At 47.9% G+C, this 22,164-nt stretch overlaps 1 protein-coding gene and 1 non-coding gene across 18 annotated transcripts in view; one reads left to right on the forward strand and one right to left on the reverse strand.

The window, feature by feature from the left end:
• KIF2C (kinesin family member 2C) overlaps positions 1-22,164 on the forward strand; it is a 76,440-nt gene that overhangs the window by 25,033 nt on the left and 29,243 nt on the right. For 15 of the 17 annotated variants that reach the window (XM_041738782.1, XM_041738787.1, XM_041738789.1 and 12 more), the window contains 5 exons: positions 18,219-18,341; positions 18,452-18,524; positions 18,613-18,742; positions 18,839-18,916; positions 19,138-19,219. In XM_041738782.1, coding sequence (XP_041594716.1) covers positions 18,219-18,341; positions 18,452-18,524; positions 18,613-18,742; positions 18,839-18,916; positions 19,138-19,219 — 486 coding nt within the window. Of the gene's footprint in view, positions 1-18,218; positions 18,342-18,451; positions 18,525-18,612; positions 18,743-18,838; positions 18,917-19,137; positions 19,220-19,291; positions 19,577-22,164 lie in introns of those variants that run through there. The other 2 variants (XM_041738802.1, XM_041738801.1) reach the window with 2 other exon arrangements.
• On the reverse strand, positions 15,677-15,789 carry LOC121481726. Its single transcript, XR_005985384.1, has one exon. It is a non-coding gene; the product is annotated as a U5 spliceosomal RNA (small nuclear RNA).

The raw sequence follows: 22,164 nt of genomic DNA on the forward strand, positions 1-22,164 counted from the left end.
TTTCCTCCTGCCAGCTGCGTCTTCCATGTTTGCTATACTTTCTCCTTTTTCTCTACCAGACTGTTGGGTCAGCCTACTTCGCGTCTCTTTACCAACACCTTCTGCCTGCATGATTTTGTCCAGCCCTCTAGCTTTACACACCACATAAATGTTATATATTCGAGTCCCAGACTGTGTCTCTGGCCTGATCTCTCCCCAAACATCTGAAATTCATAGCCAAAACAGAACTCTTGACTTTCTTCCCAAATCCTGTTCTGTCTCCTATTTTCAGTAAAAGGTGCCACCACCACCCCAACTGCTCAAGTAAAAAGTGTAGGACTAGGGAAGTCCTGGTGGCTCAGTGGTTCAGCACCTACCTTCGGCCCAGGGTGTGATCCTGGAGTCCCGGGATTGAGTCCCACATCGGGCTCCCTGCATGGAGCCTGCTTTTCTTCCCTCTGCCTGTGTCTCTGCCTCTCTCTGTTTCTCATGAGTAAATAAATAAAATCTTTTTTTAAAAAAGTGTAGGACTAGTACCAAATGATCTGCATTCTCTCACCTCCTCCCTGTCCCACCCTTACCGAGTCCTCCCAGCTCTGTCCCTACTTACACTGTCCCCACCGTGATGGCCCTCGGCTAACCCACCATCCTGCCTGCTAGTTTCTGCTTCCATCCTGGCCTCCTGTGATCCATTCTGCCATTGTGGCCAGAACAACCATCTCAAAAATAGCTTCCCATTGCACCTACACTAAAATCTACACATTTGCCATGGCCAGCAAAACTTCCGGAAGTCTCTTCCCCTAGACCTGGGATTGATGGACAACTTCTCCAACTTCAGCTCAGACATCGCCTCTGGGAGAGGCCTCTGACCACGCTCTCTAAAGTTTGCCCACTGCCTCCCACTGCCCCCCTCAGGCTCTCTCCACCTCGCCACATCACTGCACTTCCCTCCTGCAGAAATTACCTCACTCGTTCATTTACTTGTCTAGTGTCTGTGCTCTGTAAGAAACTCCACCCCAGGGGCAGCCCGAGTCGCTCAGTGGTTTAGTGCCGCCTTCAGCCCAGCGCCTAATCCTGGAGACCCCGGATCGAGTCCCACATCCGGCTCCCTGCATGGAGCCTGCTTCTCCCTCTTCCTGTGTGGAGCCTGCTTCTCCCTCTTCCTGTGTCTCTGCCTCTCTCTCTCTCTCTATGTCTATCAAAAATAAATAAATCTTTAAAAAAAAAAAAAAAAGGGGGATCCCTGGGTGGCGCAGCAGGTTTGGCGCCTGCCTTTGGCCCAGGGCGCGATCCTGGAGACCCAGGATCGAATCCCACGTCGGGCTCCCGGTGCATGGAGCCTGCTTCTCCCTCTGCCTTTATCTCTGCCTCTCTCTATCTCTCTGTGACTATCATAAATAAATAAAAATTTAAAAAAAAAAAAAAAAAAAAGGAAAACTCCTCTCCAGAAGAGCTGAGACTTCATCTTCTTTGTCTACCACCGTACCCTGGTGTCTAGACAGTATTGGCCAGTGTAGCCTCTTAGATATTCGTTGAAGAATGAATGGAGATGAGTGAATCATGTATATCCTGGCTTATACTGACAGTCATCATACTGAAATAGAATTTGAAATGCCTCGTTTTTTTCAGCCCAGATGGCTAAGCGGAGGCTATGTGTATTAAATGACCCTTTATTTCCTGAGAGTTGTTAGGGCCAAGGAAGAGGGTTTGGAGGGGAGAAAAAAGGAAAGTTTCCTGGAGGAAGGTAAGAGATGGGAAGGCCACAAGTACACAGAGTGGATGCTCTGGTCATCTATTGCTTATAACAAACCACCCCAAATTTAGTGTCATAGAACTATCAACTATTTTACTCTCGCATAATATGTAGGTTAGGTATTACAACAGGACACAACAGAGGGGGGTAATCTCTGCTCCACGTTGTCTGGGGCACACCTGGAAGACAGCTGGGGACCACAACTAGAACTCGAGGCCAATACTGATTCTTCCTTTCACTTCAGGCCCCAGTATGGTTCACATGGCACCTTATTTCCTCCAAGAGTAGAAGAGAAACCTGTGCGCCAAAGAATGGCTTTCTAGTCCTTGGTGCAGGGGCTTCTTGTTGTCCATTCTTGTCTACTCTTCACTTTGAAGTAGAAATAACCAGGGAAAGGGTACTGATGTCCACTAATTTCAGAGGGAGTTTTTTCCCATTAGAATTGAGATTTTAGAATTTCTTTTAATGATGATCCCACTTAACATTTGAGAGCCAAAATTAAAATTAAGAGAGGCCATCTTCAAAGTGGTACTGCCTGGAATTTATCTCCATTTATGATTTCTGTGAAGTGAAAAATGGCGGTTTCCTCCCAGGGAGGACTGCTATTCCAGGAATTGGTGGCAAGCAGGGACTTAATCATGATGAGCAGTCTAAAGCCACAGAAGTACTCGCTCACTGGTCTCACTTCCTAGAGAAGAGAAATTTCAAAGTCATAGAAAGTTTCGCAGAGGAAGAAATTAATGAGTTCTGTTGGGAATTTGAAATATATATGTGTGTGTAAATATATCTTTTACAAATAAATTATTACCTCCGGATCATAAAAATTACTATGTATGACTTAATTAGAAGCAGACCAATCACTGTAAGTTAATTTGCCAAATATATGCCTGCCAAAAATCAATTAACCAACTGAGTGCCCAGCTCACCAAATTACCAATTTACTGACAACATGTTTCCTTTAAACATTTGTAAAGTTTGGAGATCCCTAGGTGGTTTGGCGCCTGACTTTGGCCCAGAGCACGACTCTGGAGTCCCGGGATCGAGTCCTGTGTTGGGCTCCCAGCATGGAGCCTGCTTCTCCCTTTGCCTGCGTCTCTGCCTCTCTCTCTCTCTCTCTATGTCTATCGTGAATAAATAAATAAAATCTATAAACATTTGTAAAGTTTAGAGCATTGGTTGTATCGTTAGGGCCTGAGAGCTAGAAGTTGGAATTTTCAGCCCATGAGCCCTTTGTTGGGTGCCCTCTCTGGCCCCTGGTCTCTGTTTCTCTGTCCCCCCTCTCCACATCTCCTCTTCTCAAGGATGGAGGGTCTAGGCCGTGCAGTATGATGACCTCCAGCAGGGTCCCCCACCCGGCCCCCCTTCCCTGCCACAGCAGCTACAGAGCTCGGGCAGACACAAATGAAGTTTCCTTAAAATGCCGCTTTGAAGACAAAATGAAAGCCATTCTATTCAAACTTTGCAGAAATCTGCAAAAGCTGTTAAATCAATCCATCTATATCCATTACCCATTGCTATATAACAAATTACCTCAAAACTTAGTGGCTAAAAAATATAAACATATTTTATCTCACAGTTTTTCTGGGAACAGGTTAACTCAGTGGTTTTGGCTCTGGGTATCTCATGAGATTGCAGTCAAGCGGTCAGCTGGTGGTGCGGTCATCCAGAGGTGTGACGGGGCCTGGAGGACCTCCTTCCAGTGTGGCTCACTCACACACCTGGAGAGTTAGAGCCAGTTATTGATAGGAAGCCTTGAGTCTTCACCATGAGGGCCTCTCCATCGGGCTTCTTGACTGTCTTCACAACAGGGCAGCTGGCTTCTCCCAGAGTGAATGATCCAAGAGTGAGTGCAAAGAAGGGACCCCACTACTTTTTGTAATCTAATTTCAGAAGTTGCACACTGTCACTTGTGTTTTACCCTCTTCGTTAGAAACGAGGGGAAAAATGGGCTCTACCCCGTGAGAGGAAACATACTAAAACTTTTGTGGATGTATTTTTTTATTAAAGATTTTTATATATTTATTCATGAGAGACACAGTGAGAGAGAGGCAGAGACACAGGCAGAGGGAGAAGCAGGCTCCATGCAGGGAGCCCAATGTGAGACTTGATCCCAGACCCCAGGATCACACCCTGGATTAAAGGCAGATGCTCAATCACTGAGCCACCCAGGAATCCCTATGGACATATTTTAAAACCACTGTACCATCTCAAAAACACAAACACAAACAAAAACAAAAACAAAAAACACCCCAGTGTATCATCTTATAAGAATTGCTGAAAAATGAACACATAGGTATAAGAAACAGGTTATCCCTTGGGGGACAATAAGTGGGAAAGTTGTGATTCACACCCAGGCAGTCTGACCCCTGCACCTGAATTATCACTACCACACTCTCCTGTCTCTCCAGTATTATGAAAACAAGACTTCTAAATTTTTTTCCACTTTTGAGAAACAGTCAAAAATCTGAGGAGAGACAATATTATTAGTACCATAAAACATAATTATGTTTTCTTAGCTTCATGCCCTTCTGAGGGTCATGCGAATACTAAAATATCTCATTTTTTTAAATTTTTATTTATTTATGATAGTCACACAGAGAGAGAGAGAGTGAGAGGCAGAGACATAGGCAGAGGGAGAAGCAGGCTCCATGCGCCGGGAGCCCGATGTGGGACTCGATCCCCGGTCTCCAGGACCGTGCCCTGGGCCAAAGGCAGGCGCCAAACCGCTGCGCCACCCAGGGATCCCTATAATATCTCATTTTTAAAAATATTTTTATTTGAGAGCGAGCAAGTGTGAGACAGAGAGAGCACAAGTTGGGGGGAGGGGTAGAGGGAGAAGCAGGCTCTCCGCTGAGCAGGGAGCCCAGAAGCAGAACTTGATCCCAAGACCCTGGGATCATGACCTGAGCCAAAGGCAGATGCCACCCAGGTGCCCCAGTAAGATCTTATTTTTAAAACTACACCTTCTGCCCCATAGAACCTTGTGCTAATCCACATCAGCAGGAGGAGTTTCAGCCTTATGGGCTGTGTAAGAGGCCACCTGTCGTGTGTGACTTCATTGAACAACAGCCACAAGGCTCTGACACTAAAGGATAGTTTGCCATAAAGATCTACTGAATAGGGATCCCTGGGTGGCGCAGCGGTTTGGCGCCTGCCTTTGGCCCAGGGCGCGATCCTGGAGACCCGGGATCGAATCCCGCGTCGGGCTCCCGGTGCATGGAGCCTGCTTCTCCGTCTGCCTGTGTCTCTGCCTCTCTCTTTCTCTCTCTGTGACTATCATGAATCAATAGAAATTAAAAAAAAAAAAATTTAAAAAAAAAAAAAAAAAAAAGATCTACTGAATATTCTTTTTTTTTAAACTTTTTTTTTTTTTATGATAGTCACAGAGAGAGAGGGAGAGAGAGAGGCAGAGACACAGGCAGAGGGAGAAGCAGGCTCCATGCACCGGGAGCCCGATGTGGGATTCGATCCTGGGTCTCCAGGATCGCGCCCTAGGCCAAAGACAGGCGCCAAACCGCTGCGCCACCCAGGGATCCCTCTACTGAATATTCTTAAAAGATATGTTATCTCCCCAAAATCTTATACTTTGACTGCCACACTTAATTCACTGTTCATAAGTTTTATTATAAAATCTCCTATAGTTGGAGCAGCCCGGGTGGCTCAGCGGTTTAACGCTGCCTTCAGCCCAGGGTGTGATCCTGGAGACCCGGGATCGAGTCCCGTGTCAGGCTTCCTGTGTGGAGCCTGCTTCTCCCTCTGCCTGTGTCTCTGCCTCTCTCTCTCTGTCTCTCATGAATAAATAAATAAAATCTTTTAAAAAATAAAAAATAAAATCTCCCATAGTTGTTTATTTTTAAATAGAAAGTCCTTGGGGAACACTCCTTTCTAATGGCCCGGTTTGCCTGGCCCTCCACACCTGTGTCTGCACCACCTCCCCCTTGTGCCCCGGGGGCCACCAATGCTGGGCACTCCACTCGGGTGTTAGAGCCAATACACAGCACCCGTGCACAGGCTGGCTGGACTTGGTGAGCCTTGCCCTGAGGAGCAGATACCCGTGGAAGACACACGACAGTCATTCTGAATTCAGCAGTATATATACCACCAGAGTACATAACATGGGTTACTTTATTGACTTTTTTTTACAAGAAATAGTGTGTAAAATATGCTCTTTTTTTTTTCCCAATAAGGAGCTTTGGTTTGTTTTGTTTTGTTTTAAGATTTTATTTATTTATTCATGAGAGAGAGAGAGAGAGAGAGAGGCAGAGACACAGGCAGAGGGAGAAGCAGGCTCCACGCAGAGAGCCTGACATGGGACTGGATCCTGGGACCCCTAGGACCACACCCTGGGCCAAAGGCAGGTGCTTAAACCGCTTAGCCACCCGGGCTGCCCCCGAACAAGGAGCTTTGAACAGGATGTAGTGAAAGAGGTGGTGAGATGACCAGGAATCAGAGGTAGGCTGCAGCTGGTCAGGGAGATAGATGCCTGACCCGGTCTCTACCACCCAGCAGCCACTTGCCCAATGTTCTCCCTCTCTTACCGGCTGCAAAAGGAAGCAGCAAACCCGTGTCCGGACCTCACTGAAGCGCGTTTCTCCCGTGTGGCCAGGAGGTGGCAGTCTCGCGTGGAGGTGAAGGCCCAGAACTCGGGCTTCCTTCCCGAGGCTCAGGAGCAAAGAATTATTAAAAAACAAAACAAAACAAAAACAAAAAACAAAAAACAAAAACAAAAACAAAAAAAAACAAAACAAAACAAAAAACTTCCTCAGTGCTGAGCCCCTTAGAGAGAGCTACGTGCTGGGGCGCCTGATTGGTGCAGGCGGTTTAGCAGCCGGCTCTTGGTTTTGGCTCAGGTCGTGATCTTAGGGCCCTGATCTCAGGGTGAGTCCAGGTAAGATTCTCTCTCCTTTAACCCCCACTCCCGACGCGATCGCTCTCTCAAATAAATAAATCAACCTTTAATTTTTTATTTATTTATGATAGTCACACAGAGAGAGAGAGAGGCAGAGACACAGGCAGAGGGAGAAGCAGGCTCCATGCACCGGGTGCCCGACCTGGGACTCGATCACAGGTCTCCAAGATCGTACCCTGGGCCAAAGGCAGGCACCAAACCGCCCCGCCACCCAGGGATCCCTAAATCAACCTTTAAAAAGAAGGAAGGGGAACCCTGGGTGGCTCAGCCTGCCTTCAGCCCAGGGTGTGATCCTGCAGACCCTGGATCGAGTTCCCTGTCCGGCTCCCTGCATGGAGCCTGCTTCTCCCTCTGCCTGTGTCTCTGCCTCTCTGTGTGTCTCTCATAAATAAATAAATAAAATCTTTAAAAATAAATAAATAAAAAGATGGACGCCTGGGTGGCTCAGCGGTTGAGCGTCTGCCTTTGGCTCAGGGCCTGATCCTGGAGTTCCAAGATCGAGTCCTGAATCAGGCTCCTGCAGAAAGCCTGCCTGCTTCTCCCTCTGCCTCTCTATGTCTCTCATGAATAAATAAATAAATCTTAAAAAAAAAAAAAAAAAAAAAAGAAGGAAAGAAAGAGCTATAGTTGCATGCCATCGCCATAGCCCCCGGGTGCAATGCCATTTCTAAGGTGTCTGCCCCAAACCACGCTGAGCCAGCTGCTGCAAGCCTGTCTCCTCATTGTGATTCTCAGAGCAAGGCATTCTTTCAGGGTTTCTTCAACTATCAGACAGGCGATCACAGAACTTTCTTCCGCGGCTGACAGGCTGCACTGGGTCTCTTGCACTGAAGTCTGCAGGGTGGCTTTTGCGTCTGTGTTGCCTGCTGCTGTCCGGTCAGCCCTGCCGCCCAGTTGCTTGTCCATGAGGGCCTGAGCCCTGTGGAGCTGCTTCTCAGCCTCCTGGGCCGCGACCTCCTGGCGGCTCAGACCCCCCCAGATCACACTCCCCTCTCACAGTCCCCTCCCTGAACACGCTGAGCACTTCCCCCCCTGAGCCTGAGCTCTCCTAGTTTCCTCTTGTCTCTCTGGAAAACGAGGTGCAGTCCTTTGTACCTCCTGGTCCCTCCACCAATCCCTTAGGTGCAGCCTTCTTTTTCTCTCAGGATTCCATCCCGGGTCCCCTGCTCTCGGTAGGGGTACCCAGAGGTACCTCATCTACTCCCACGGTTTCAATTACCGTCTATAAGGATAGAAACACCAAGGGCTGGCCTTTATGAGGTGCCTTCTCCGTGTCAGTACTGCTGCGGCTCTCTGCACATGAAGCCTCACAACAAGCTGACAGGGTAGACACGATTATTATTCCCATGTTGTGGCAAACGGACAGAGCAGTTGAGTGACCTCTCTCTGACCCTGTTCAGAACTGGACTCCTCAGATTCCGGCTATAAGGTCCCAGTCTCAGTGAAAAGCTCCCAATGCTGGAAATGGAGGTCATGGCCCTCTCTTCCTGCTTCCCACCTGCAACCAACGTCTAACACGACCAGTCAACTCTTAACGCCTTCATATCGTTCAAATCTCCCTCTTCTTCATTCTGTTTCCACTGTTATAACTCATGTCTCTGTATTTCTCACCTCTAAACCGATCTCCATCTCTCCAGCACAGTGGCTACTGTCCTCCCACCCCTCCACCCAAATGGAGGCAGCAGAGCTTAGTGGTGAAGAATGTGAGTTTTGGAGTCCGACAGAGCTATTCTGCTACTTTTTCATGTTTGACCTTGGGCAAGCTACTCAACGTTTTTGAGTTAGTTTCCTCTGAAATGAAAGACAAGAGGGACAACTCGGTGGCTCAGCCAGTTGAGTGTCGGACTCTTGATTTCAGCTCAGGTCAAGATCTTGGGGTCATGGGATAGAGCCCTGCATGAGGCTCTGTGCTCAGTGCAGAGTCTGCTTGGGATTCTCTTCCTCTCCCTCTGCCCCTCCCCCTGCTCTCAGGTGTGCTCTTGCGCGCTCTCTCTCTCTCTAAATAAATTAAATGAGGGCAGCCCGAGTGGCTCAGTGGTTTAGCACCGCCTTCAGCCCAGGGCCTGATCCTGGAGACCTGGGATCGAGTCCCACATTGGGCATGGGACCTGCTTCTCCTTCTGCCTGTGTCTCTGCCTCTCTCTGTGTGTCTCTTGTGAATAAATAAAATCTTAAAAAAAAATCTTTGAAATGAAAGACAAGAAGAAACACCTGCCAAGTCCTCAGAAACCAGTCTGTCTCCTCAAGCTTAGCTCTCACTCTGTGACCCAACACCCCATGTCCCAGCCACACCTCTCTGCTTGGCTGGCCACAGTGGTGACATGCACTTGCCACATTCTTCATTCCAGTCCCTCCCTTGTCCTCCATGATTTTTAGCTTACATGTCCCCTTCTCCAAGAGAGCCTTCTCCGGATTCCCTATCCCCAGTTCCTCAACATACTTCACACCAACCTGACTTCCTTTGTGTTCCCGTGGTTCTTACAATGCTATGGCCTACATACCAGTTTCCTTACTGGCATCCCCTATTAAACTGTGTCATCCCTGAGGGCAGGGATTGTATCTTAGCCCTCCTCATAGCCCTAGCACAGGGGTCCGGCAACGGAAGATGCTCAGTATTTTGTTAGGTAAATGAATGAACCAATGAATAAATCAGGGGCTGATCCAATTTAGGAAAGGTGGGTGTTGTCAGCAACTCAGGTTTCAGTCAAAGCTGCCAAAGACAGTAATCCCCTGTTGCTCTCTGCTTTCTGAATGATTCTGCTATGCTTAGGAACGAGCACAGTGTATGAAGAGTTGTAACTGCGGTTCTTGTGGAGACATTTGGACAGAGTCTAGCACTTTCACTTTGGGTGTAAACATTGACAGCTGTGAATTTTAAAACTCAATCAAAAATGATTCAGTGACTAAATCTTCATTTTTCCGAGGTGTTCCAAGTATTGCAGATACACTAGCAGTGATGGCTTGAGCATTTAGGGTGAAGTGAGTAGGCAAAAGTAGATATTTATCTCCTGGAGTACTTGGTCCTCCACAGGCTGAGAATACCATTTGTGGTAGGGGAAATTTCATAAAAATATTTTCATTCATTCTTTCCACCCTGAATATTCTCTGAGTCATTTCTCTCTGCAGTCTCTCTTAGACGCAAGCGTTTTTCCCCAGTGTCCTGGCACTGACGTGTGCCAAGAGCCCAACTACTAGGGCAGAGCATGCTGCAGCTGACAGGGCCCCACAGAGGTGGGTGGGAGGGGGGTGCCGACCACCCAGAGGGAAGGGCTGCCATCCAAGGCCTGTCCCCAGAATACTAAGCACTAGATGGGGTACAGGGATGTCCTTAAGAGTTCTCCTGCCAGAGAGTAAAACTTTGATTCTGTGATTGGGAAAAACATGCCGAGACAAGACTGGCTTTGTGTGGGGCTTCAGGCCTGGATCTCTGCGCACCGCATGGCTCTGTGGTGTGGGTGGATGGGAGGCTCCCCAGGGCTTGAGACAAGGGCATTTGCAGGGAGGCCTTACTGGTACCTTTCCTTATACCAGCTCACCAGCCAAAGAACACTCTGAGCCCTGGGGTGGAGAAGTCGGCACTCCTCCTTCTGGTGCTCAGCACCAGGCAGGAGAGTAGAGTGTAGGGCATATGAGACACAGGATGGGGTACTGGCCTCCTCCCCAGCCTCTGCCTCTGGTAGACAGGCCACTGTGCTGTTGGTGACTGTTGGTGACAGTATTCTGACAAGATTATAAATCACCAGCACATGCTCATGGGCAAGCAACACGTTTGTTTGTAGTTAAGCAAGTAAAGCTTCCAAGAGCTGCAGGCAGCCTCCCGTACACACTCCTGTGTGCTCTGCAGATCCGTGCGGTCCCTGTCACTGGCCATTTTGCTGGCTGCCCCTCATCCCCCACCATACAGGAGGGGCTGCAGTCCCTTCACCTCTCCATACACCTGCCTTATATGGAGCGAGTAGTCATGGTATGTGGCTCAGTTCTGGGCTGACTGGGAAGTATAAGGTCCTGGCTTCAAAGAACTCTCTCAGAGTCAGCCATGGGGGATGGAAGGATGGCACTGTGGCAGTGCTGGCTGGCTCTCCAGCCTGTGAAGGGGCAGAGCCAGGAATGGTTCCATGGCTCAGTGTGGACAAGGGCTGCGGTGGGCAGCACAGAGCCTCTCCTGACGTCATCTCGCACCAGGCTGGCAGTTTCTGAGGAGAGTTCTAGGTTGCCATTACCTGAGTGGTCTCTAATGTGCAGGAACATGCTAGTCTAGTCAATTCTATTCAGCATTTATGGACTGGACTGGTTTGAGGCTCTGGGTAGGCAGAGATGTCTCATATATGTTCACTGGAGTTCACAGTAGTGGAGAGACTGTTACTGGATGACGCTGGTACTCCATGGTGAGAAAATGGTGTCATAGAGCTAGAGACACAGGACATCTACTCCTGAGTGGTCCAGAGTGGAGGCAGAGGGAGAACAGGCCAGACAACACTACTTGAAAGCTAATTTCTTTTTTTTTTTTCTTTACGATTTATTTATTTATTTGAGGGACACCTGGGTGGCTCAGTGGTTGAGCATCTGCCTTCGGCTCAGGGTGTGATCCCAGAGTCCCAGGGTCGAGTCCCACATTGGGCTATGTGTGGGAGCCTGCTTCTTCCTTTGCCTGTGTCTCTGCCCTTGTCTCTGTGTGTCTCTCATAAATAAATAAATTAAATCTTTTTTTAAAAATTTATTTATTTATTTGAGAAAGAGAACATGTGCACGTGGTGGGGAAGGATAGGAGGAGAGAGAGAGAATCTTAAGCAGACTCACGTTGAGTGCAGAGTCTGACTCAAGGTTCAATCTCACGACCCTGACACCACCTGAGCTGAAACCAAGCTTTGGACACTTAACTGACTGTGCCAGCCAGGTGCCCCTTGAAAGCTAATTTCGGAGGTGAGTCTAAAAGAATAAGTAACAATAGTCAGGTGGAAAACTCTTTTTTCTGATAATAGTAGACTAGGAAATTTGGATCAGTCCTCCTTCTGGAGGGCTTGATGTTGAGTTGTTTTTACTCACAGCACTTCTAATACCAAATAGGTTTCCACACCAAGCAGTTGTCCAGGTCTCCGCAGACATCAAGTGGGTATCCTACAATTCAATTCAATTGTGACACTAACTACCCAGAATCAACTTCAGACTCCACAGGATTAAGGGCTCAGCACCACAAGACTGCACTCACTTCAAATGCCAGTCATAAGTATTGGGTCCCCATGTTATTGATACTTCTGTCCCACTTGGCTTCAAAGCCAGGGGTGTTCTTGTAACCCTTCCTTCCTCCCTTTCAGTTTCAATCATTTACTAGAACAGTTCATAAAATTCAGGAAAGCATTTTGCTTACTATTAGCAGTGTAATATAAAGGCTACAGCTCAGGAACAAGAAAATGGAAGAGATGTATAGGGCAAGGTATGAGTTGGGGACTGCTCCAGGCACACCACCCTCCCACACCTCAATGTGTTCACCAATCCAGAAGTTCTGTGAAACTATCACTTCAAGGTTTTTAAGGAAGTTTCATTGTGTAAGCACGGTTATTAATGATTGATGAGCAAATCATTGGCTCTTCATGATTAAATCACTATCCAGGCCCTCTCCCCTCCCCAGAGGTCAGGGGATTGAGCTGAACGTTCCAATCCTGTAATCACTCCTTGGTTTTTCTACTGATTAGCCCCCATCCTAATGCCATCTAGAGGCTTCCAGTCACCAGTTATTTCATTTAACATATAAAAGACATTCTTCACATCTCTTCACATTCTGGAGATTCTATGGGTTTTTATAAGATGTGTGTTAGGAACCAGGGGCAAAAAAAATATTTCCCATATCATAAATATCTAAAAGGAAAAAAAATTGTAAAAGAAAAATTGGCCTGTCTCAGGTGGGAGGTGTGATACCTCAAGCATAAATACATTAAGCTGGGACCCCAGAAGACAACATCCTCCTGATAAGGATGAGCCAGAAGTAAGCCAGCCCTCAAATAACCTTGCATGGATTATACAAACACCTGTGTGGTCCAGGAAACTTCAAGTCTTGAACTTAGACAAAAGTGGTTCAGAATTGTTAGTGCCCAGGTGGCTGACAGAAAGAAAGGAAAATGCTCTCTGGAAGAAAGTATCTTCATCCTGCAGTTTTTTCCTACAAATAATTTTCCAAATATAAGGGCAACACAAAGAATAAGACAATCATGCACACAAAGAATAAGACAATCATGCACACCAGTAGACTAGAAGATGACTAACTCAGAAAGACTTCCACCTATCAAAAACTAAGGTTTTTTTTTTTTTTTTTAAGATTATTTATTCATGAGAGACACACAGAGAGAGAGAAGCAGAGAGAGAAGCAGGCTCCACACAGGGAGCCCGATGTGGGACTTGATCCCAGGTCTCTAGGATCACGCCCTGGGCCAAAGGCAGGTGTTTGACTGCTGGGCCACCCAGGTGTCCCTCAAAAACTAAGTTTTAAAAAATCTGGTAAATAACTTTAGGAAACAAAAAGTTATAAAAAGTGACATAATAGATTTAAGAAGCAACCAGATGGAATTTCTCAAACTTAAAAATACAATAGCTAAGGACATCTGGGTGGCTCAGTCAATTAAGCATCTGCCTTCAGCTCAGGTCATGATCCCAGGGTCCTGGGATGGAGTCCCATGTCAGGCTCTATGCTCAGCAGGGAGTCTGCTTGTTCTTCTGACTTTCCCTCTACCCCTCCCTCACCGCTGTGCTCTTTCTCTCTCTCTCAAATAAATAAATAAAATCTTAGAAAGAAATATCAGACAAAGTAGACTTCAGAGCAAAGAAAATTACCAGAGATGGAGAGGGACATCATATAATGATGAAAAGATAGGTCCACCAAGAAGACAAAGTGATCCTAAATGCATATGTGCTGACAAGACACTTTAAAAATATGTGAAACAAAAATGGGAGAATTGAAAAGAAAGATCTACAATTACAGAGACATCTATACCCCTCCCTCAACAATGTATAGAACAACTAGTAAAATCAGCAAGTAGAGGTGCCTGGCTGGCTCAGTCAGCAGAGCATGCAACTCTTGATCTCAGTTTGTGCGTTCAAGCCCCACATTGGGCAAGGAGGCTACTTAAAATAAATTTTTAAAAAAGAAAAAGAAAAGAAAAATCACCAAGTATATAGAACTCAACAACACTATCAACCAGCAGGGTGTAATTGACATTTACAGAACACAATTCTATATTTCTAGAAAGGGAAGGGAATAATTCCAAACTAATTTTATGAGGCTAGTATTACCCTAATATCAAAACCAGACAGTGACAGTACAAGAAAAGTACAGATCACTATCCATCATCAATACAGAGGCAAAAATCCTTAACAAAAGATTAGAAATTAGGATTCAGCAATATATAAAAAGAATTATATATCATGACCAACTGGGGTTCATTCCAACAATGCAAGGCTGGTTCAATAGCCAAAAAAATCAATCAATTTAATCTACCAAATTAACAGACTAAAGAGAAAAACTCATATGTCAATCAGTGCATAAAATGCATTTGACAAAGTCAGCACCCATTGATGATAAAAACCCTAAGGAAAATAGAACTAGAGAAGGACTTCCCCGACTTGATAAAAAAGCATCTACCAAAAAATCTACAGCTAACATTATACTTAATAGTGAAACACTGAGTGTTTTGTCCCTAAGTTCAGGAAAAAGGCAAGGATGTTTACTGAAGGATTACTACTACCAAAAGAAAAATGATCCTAGGAGACAATTGTCTACAGGTCTGTCACATTTCTGCATGTCTTTCAAGTGAAATACCAACTGCTCTTTGTCCCAGACTGTTTTTTTTAGGATGTTGGTGAGCAAACAGCTTTGGAAAATAAAGATATTTCCCCCTTTAGAGCAAAAGGCAGGCATGCTTACTGACTATAACATTCAGGTTCTCTGAGATCAGGGTTTCCTTTTGTAGTGCACACCATTGCACAAGCAGGCATCCGTGTGTGTTACCTCAATGGGACTTGGGGGCAAATGGATTTGAGGCAAAAAGAGAAAAGTCACATAATCAATATGAAGAATATAAAAGGAGACATCACTAAAGATGCTACAGTCATTAAAATGATAAAAAGATAATATAATGGGGATCCCTGGGTGGCTCAGTGGTTTGGCACCTGCCTTTGGCCCAGGGCATGATTCTGGAGTCCCGGGATCAAGTCCTACATTGGGCTCCCTGCATGGAGCCTGCCTCTTGCTCTCTCTGTGTCTCTCTTGAATAAACAGATAAAATCTAAAAAAAAAAAAAAAAAAAAGATGATATAATGAACTTTTTAAAATATGCTTGAGAATGTAGATGAAAACTGCTATAAATTATAACCTACTAAATGGACTTGTGACGAAAGAGAAAACACAAATAGTCCTCTAACCAATAAAGAAAATGTATCAGTAATTTTTTCCATAAAATCAGTTTCAGAGAATCTATCAAACATTCAAGATAAAATTCTAGTTTTACCCAAACTCTTCCCAAGATTAGAAAAAGAGAATACAAACCCCAATTCATTTTCTAAGGTTAGCCTAATCTTTTTTTAAGGTTAGCCTAATCTTAATATAAAAATCCATCAATGAGGGATCCCTGGGTAGTGCAGCGGCTTGGCGCCTGCCTTTGGCCCAGGGCCTGATCCTGAAGACCCGGGATCGAGTCCCACATCGGGCTCCCGGTGCATGGAGCCTACTTCTCCCTCTGCCTGTGTCTCTGCCTCTCTCTCTCTCTCTCTCTCTCTGTGTGAATATCATAAATAAATTTTTAAAATTTATAAAAAAAAATCCATCAATGATAGCATGAAAAAGAGAAATTATACACCAATCTGCATAAACCCTACCCAAAATATTAGCAAACTGAATCTAACGGCATATGCTAAGGATAATAGGTCATCTTGGAATGCACATATATCATCATAATAGGAAAAAAGTCTGAAAAAATATAATGTCTGTCCAATTAAGAGATATCTACAGAAAACTATAGCAAATGCCATACCTATACCTAATAGATGAAACACTGGAAACTTTTCCTTTGAGCTCAAAAATAAGACAAACTCACAAATATTCCTCTCCATGGAAATCTTTAGTAAAAGGCAAGACATGCAATCTGAAGAGAAACCAGAGTATACTCAGCTATGTTTGCCACTCTTTCCACAATTGACTGCAGTTCCCCAAAACTGATGTCTATTCCTGTGCTACTGCCACTCTGCTAGAAAAACTTGTGAAAGGAATTTTGGGAAAAGATGTAGGTTGGTCCAAGTAAACAGGGAAATGAGCAGTTTTAAACCTACATGTAGTATGGAGGCTGGCACCCTGGTTATGCAAATGTGCCCTCTGGATGAGATGCTAGGGTTGACGGACAGTGGTGCAAGGTTCACAACCTGCCCCACCCACTGCTTTGAGTGTGAGGGACCCCAAAACATTGTTTAAAGAGTGCCTGGGAAAGAAGAAAAGGAAAAAAAAGAAAAGAAAAGAAAAGAAAAGAAAAGAAAAGAAAAAAAGAGAAAGAAAAAAGAGAAGAGAAAAGAGAAAAGAAAAAAAAGAAAAGAAAAAGCACCTGGGTAGCTCAGCTGGCTAGGGTGGAGCTCTGGTTTCATCTCAGGTCATGATCTCACAGGCTCCTCGCCCAGTGGGGTGACTGCTTGAAAGATGCTCTCTCTCTACCCCTCGCCCCCCAACACGTGTACTCTAAATAAATGAGTCCTTAAAAAAAAAAAATTTCCATGATAGAACAATAATTAGTGACTTTAAAAATATTTTTTAAAGGTGTTGCCCAACTCTGAAGGCCTTTGGAGGCTCTAAAAAGCCTGGGCCCCTAATCCATATGGCTACCCAAACTTATGTTCTCTCTTAATTCATCCTTGAGCTTGCAAAAGACACACCCCAAAATAACAACAAAACCCAGCGGGATTGAGTCCCACATAGGGCTTTCTGCCTGGAGCCTGCTTCTCCCTCTGCCTCTCTCTCTCTCTGCATGTCTCATGGATAAATAAGTAAAATCTTAAAAAAAAAAAAAAAAAAAAAAAAAAAACTTAGTTATTCGCTAAGCATTAAATCAGGAACCTAATAACACTTTCACAAGCCAAGCATCTGTCTTTTAGACACTCAACACTTAGCCTCGCCTAAGCAAGGCCTCCAAAAATTTCACTACCAATTCACTCGTGCTTCATCCCACAAAAGCCTTCGGCAGCTACACCAAAGGCCCAAATTAAAGTGGAAAGAAACAAAATATACAGGGGAGCCCTATGCCCACCACTCCAGATACGGGCTGATCCCCCTACGCTTGCCGTGCCTTTGCACCTGCCCGCCAAAGCTTTTCTTCCATTGCAGAGAATTATCTCAAGCATAGCCTTACTGGGTAAAAATTCCCCAACAAGGAAATAAATGGTTAATTTTTCATTATTTGAAGAGATAATACTGGTAATAGTTCCCAGGTGTCTATGTGAGTTCTGGTATGCAAATGACCTAGTCAGAGACCCCAGCCTTCCTGAAGTCTTGGCTCCCCTGGGGGTCAGCGGAGGTTGGGGGGGGGGGGGACCTGTCTCCTGTGCAGGGGAACAGCACATCCTGTCTTCCAATAGCATTTACCAACTCACCCCGTCCCCTTCCAGCTCGGCCTCTCTGTGTGTGATTCCTTTCTCTCTGCAAAAATATTCCATTTCCCCCACCTTCCCAGGCACCCCTGCAGCCTGACCCCTATGTATAGCACCACACTGTGCACCTGGCACAATAGGTGTTGGGTGCAGATTTGCTCCAAGGCTGTGTGAATGCCGGAATGAGTGAATGCCTGGAAAGTATCTGTAGGAAAACCCCAATAAATTCTAGTTCCCTTCCCCTCCCTAACCAAGTCTTGCCTTTTGCTTCCACCCCTATCCTGGCCATGGGACCATAGCCAAACTGCTTTACCTCTGTGCCTCGTTCCCTCAAACCTAACATGGGCCAACGGTCACAGGGTTATTGCAAAGCAAACCTCTTTTCAAACCTCTTTTCAGCTCTTCCTTCGATGGGCTGCTGTGTGGAGAGCCCAGGTGAAGTTTTCTCCAAACCGCAGCCTCTAGTGTTTCCACCCTTCTCACTCCCTGCCACACGTCCTCCACCCACTAGTTCTGTCTCCCTCTCACCCAGGGTCTTTGCCCATCCTTTCTCCCTTTAAAGACCTAGCTGCTCCCACCTCCGGGACACCCGGATTGCCCGGAGCCACCACCAAGGGGCCTCCGGCCCTGCCAGCCTCTAAGCCACCTTGATGGGTAGGCTCACCACCCAGCGCTTCCTCCTGCCTCTGCGCCTAGTTCTTCGAGGCCTGATTGTGGGGGATGAGGTTCGGCCCCCTCCTCCTCTTTAGCCCCAGACAGAGGACGGCAGAACTGAGATGCTGCCTGCTCAGCCCTCCACACACACACACGGTTCTGGCCAGTAAAAGGTGCTAGGACAGGTGCATGAAGGGGATGCAGGTAAAAGGAAGAGACTCGGTTCAAGGGCGTCTTGGCTTGCTTGGTGGGGAGTGTTGGAGGGCGTGTTGGAGTGTCAGGCCTCCCCAGGCCTCTGCTTTTCTGCAGCCATCGAGCTGATCAAGGACCTGGTCAACTACGACGTGTGCCAGGCACTGCTCAAGGGCCTCGTGGCGCTGCTGATACCGTCCGTCAAGGAGACCAGCAAACTGCAGCCCAAGATCCTCAACGGTAGGGAGCGGCTCGGCCTGAGGTCGCGGAGGGGGGTGGAGGGGGGTGCGTGTTGGGCTTAGGGAGCCCGGCCTCGTGCCTCACACCTCCCGCCCCCGGGCCTCCACCAGACTCCTCGGTTCCCCAGTTCACCGCCCACCTGCCGGTGTTCCTGCAGCAGGCCGCGGCGGCCAAAGCCATCGGGTAAGCGGGCAGCGGGAGTTGGGGGAGGCGGCGAGCCAGGAGCGCCGCGGGGTGCCGAGGGGTCGCCGCCGCCGGGTTCCCCGCGCAGGGTCCTGGCGCGCAGCAACACGAGCGTCGCGGAGGAGCTGCTGCACCTGCGCGTGGTGCACAGCCTGATGGCCGCCATGGGCAACACGGACCACAGCAACAGCCAGCGGCAGGCCAGCCTCACGCTCGAGGTGGGCGGCGGGCGGCGGGCGGCGGGCGGCGGGCGGCGGGCGGCGGGCGGGCCCTGGGCGGGGGCACAGCCGTCACCCTCCCGCCCGCCGCCGCAGTACTTGGTGCAGATGTTCCCGGTGGTGGAGGAGCACGTGCGCAGGTCCATGGGAGAGGGGCTCTATCAGCTCTTCCTCGTGAGTGCTCCGCTCCCAGAGCTGGAACCCGGCGGGACCCCTGCCGCCGCCGCCTCGGCGCCCCCAGCCCCGGAGGGGGCCCCTCCCCAGCCAACCCCCTCGCCCCGCCCCCTCCTCCCAGCCCCGCCCCGCCTCGTCCCGCCCCCGCATCCCGGACACGCCCCCTCGTCGCCCCGCCCCCGCGCCCCCCACAGCCTCGGGCCCCTGGCTCCCGTCCTCAGAGCAATGCCGAGGACTTGTACATGAAAATAGACAGCATTCAGGCGGACATCTTAGCGGCCAACAAAGTCAACGTCTCCAAAGGTGAGTGGGGAGCGAGGGGACCCGGCGCCAGGAGCTGCGGCCCCCAGGCTCAGCCCCGCGCCCCGCCCCCAGCGTTGTGCTTCAGCGGCGTCTCCCCCTGCAACGCGAGCTTTTACCGCGGCGCTCACGAGCCGGAGAAGCCGGCTTACATCACCTACTTCCAGAAGGAAGATACGGAAGGAAAGGAGTGACGGAGCCTGGCAGGCCTTCCGGAAGGGCCGGGGCTGCGGCTCAGGGAGCCCGGCAGGCGGGCCCTGGGGTCACGCTCACCGCGACTCCACCGGCCCCAGGCGGGAGGCTGCGGGGGGCGAGGGGGAGCTGCCGGCTGGCGAGGACTCAATAAATAGTCTTGCTGTCTGTCTGTCCTCTCTGTGGGGGCGGGGGAAATGAGAGCTTTGTTGGAGGGCTGGGGCGCCTCTGCTCAGCAAGGGGAAAGCGGGTGCAGAGGGAAGCAACATCGACAGCCCGGAAAGTTTAAGGCCCGGCCTGGGGCGAGCCTCCCCCTACTCCCCACCGGCCCCTGGCTCTCCCGGGAGACCACGGCCACCCGCTCTTTCCCCTCCCTCTGGTTGCTTCTTCCTCTCACTCCCTATTGCTGATTCATTCTCTCAACCCAGCTGCTTTCAAATTGAAGTGACCTTGATGCTCTTTATCTACTTTTTTACCCTGGTGATCTCATCCAGTCTCAGCTTTAAATGCCATCTATATGCCAGTGACTCCCACGTTTCTACTTCCAGTTAAATATTTCCACTTCTCTGCGGCCAAAACTGAACTGATCCCCTCCCGCCTTCCCCAACGCAGCTGATGGCGACCCATCCTCTCTGCGACTCAGAACGAGTCCTTAATGTCTCTCTTCAACGTCTGTACCCATTTGTCTGTTGACTCTACCTTCCGAGTACATCCAGAATCCAGCCATAATCTCACTACTCTGTTGCTGATACCCTAGCCTGAGCCACCATCGTTTTTCCTGCTTCATTTTCCCACCACTATTTAGACTACTCTAGAGGTCTTTCTTTTTCTTCTTTTTTTTTTTTTTTTAACGATTTTATTTATTCGAGAGAGGCAGAGACATAGAGGGAGAAGCAGGCTCCTCGCAGGGAGCCTTATACAGGACTCAATCCAGGACCCTCAGGACCCCAGGATCATGACCTGAGGCAAAGGCAGACACTCAACCACTAGCCACCCAGGTGTCCTTTCTACCCCATTCCCTTTTCAATATAGCAGCAGGGTAGTCTTTTAAACTTAGATTCTAGTCTAAGTCAGCCTTCCACTCAGGTCATGATCCCTGGGTCCCTGGGATTGAGCCCGGCATCTAGCTCCTGCTCGGTGGAGAGACTGCTTTTCCCTCTCCCTCTGTTGCTCCCCTGCTTGTGCACATGTGCTCTGTCACTGTCAAATACATTAATCTTTTTTAAAACACAACAGGGACGGGACACCTGGGTGGCTCAGCGGTTAAAGCGTCTGCCTTCGGTTCAGGGCATGATCCTGGAGTCCCGGGATCGAGTCCCACATCAGGCTCCCTGCGTGGAGCCTGCTTCTCCCTCTGCCTGTGTCTCTGCCTCTCTCTCTCTCTGTCTCTCATGAATAAATAAATAAAATCTTTAAAAAAAAAAAAATAAGGACAGCCCCAGTGGCGCAGTGGTTTGGTGCCGCCTGCAGCCTGGGGTGTGATCCTGGAACCCCGGGATTGAGTCCCGCATCGAGTTTCCCGCATGGGGCCTGCTTCTCTGCCTCTCTCCCGCGTTCTCTGAATGAATAAATAAATTTAAAAAAAAAAAAATTAGGGATCCCTGGGTGGCGCAGTGGTCTGGCGCCTGCCTTTGGCCCAGGGCGCGATCCTGGAGACCCGGGATTGAATCCCACATCGGGCTCCCGGTGCATGGAGCCTGCTTCTCCCTCTGCCTATGTCTCTGCCTCTCTCTCTCTCTGTGACTATGATAAATAAATAAAAATTAAAAAAAAAAGATTTATTAAAAAAAATTTAAATAAATAAATAATAAAACAACAGGGATGCCTGGGTAGCTCAGCAGTTGAGCATCTGCCTTTGGCTCAAGTTGTGATCCTGTGGTCCCGGGATCAAGTCCCACATCAGGCTCCCTGCAGGGAGCCTGCTTCTCCCTCTGCCTGGGTCTGTGTCTTTCATGAATTTAAAAAAAAAAAAAAAAAACCTTAAAAAATCATACATGGCTCTCCATTTCAGGAACAGTAAAGCTAAAGTCCTTCCTGTGGCCTGCAGGGAGGACTGTAGGCAATCTAGTCTCCTGTGACCTCTGAACTGTCTCCTACTTCTTTCCCCTTCACTGGAGAGCATAACTACATGGTTCTTAGAACCTTTCACCTCAGCAGTGTAGCTACATGGTGAACCCCCTCACCTCCTTGCAACTCTATACATAAGATACCTTCTCGATGAGGGCTAACCCACATTACCACTCCCTATACTCTGGCCCCCAAGCCCCTTAGGCTGCTATTTTCCCCCCAAACACATTACTTTATTTGTGTATAGCCTGTCTCTCCACCTGTATGTATACATAAGCTCAACGAGGGCAGGGGTATTTTTGTTCCTTACAAAACATCCCAAACACTGAGAATAATGCCTGCCATGCCCATGTTAACGACTGAGGTCTTGTGAGGAAATTGTCCATCAAATCAGAGGAAATGAAATCAGAAAGCCGTAATTCCCCAAGTGGCCACAGGAGGGCATCACCGGCCCTGATATTGTTAATCTAAGGCGGGCCAGCGTTTCCCTCAAACCGACCCGGCTTTGAGAGAAAGGTTAACAAAATGTAGTTATGCTTTCCATAAAGCTAAATGGGTTTTCTGTTTTAAAGAAGTACCCGTTTTTATTCAGATGCTCTTTGTTTTGTATAATGATGGTAAAAAAAAAAAAAAGTACCCCAGAAATTTTTTTGGAAACTTTAATCAGAAAATCCAAAAATCTGGAAGCC

Source organism: Vulpes lagopus, chromosome 23 (genome assembly GCF_018345385.1).
Source record: "Vulpes lagopus strain Blue_001 chromosome 23, ASM1834538v1, whole genome shotgun sequence".
In the NCBI taxonomy this organism is placed as follows: Eukaryota; Metazoa; Chordata; class Mammalia; order Carnivora; family Canidae; genus Vulpes; species Vulpes lagopus.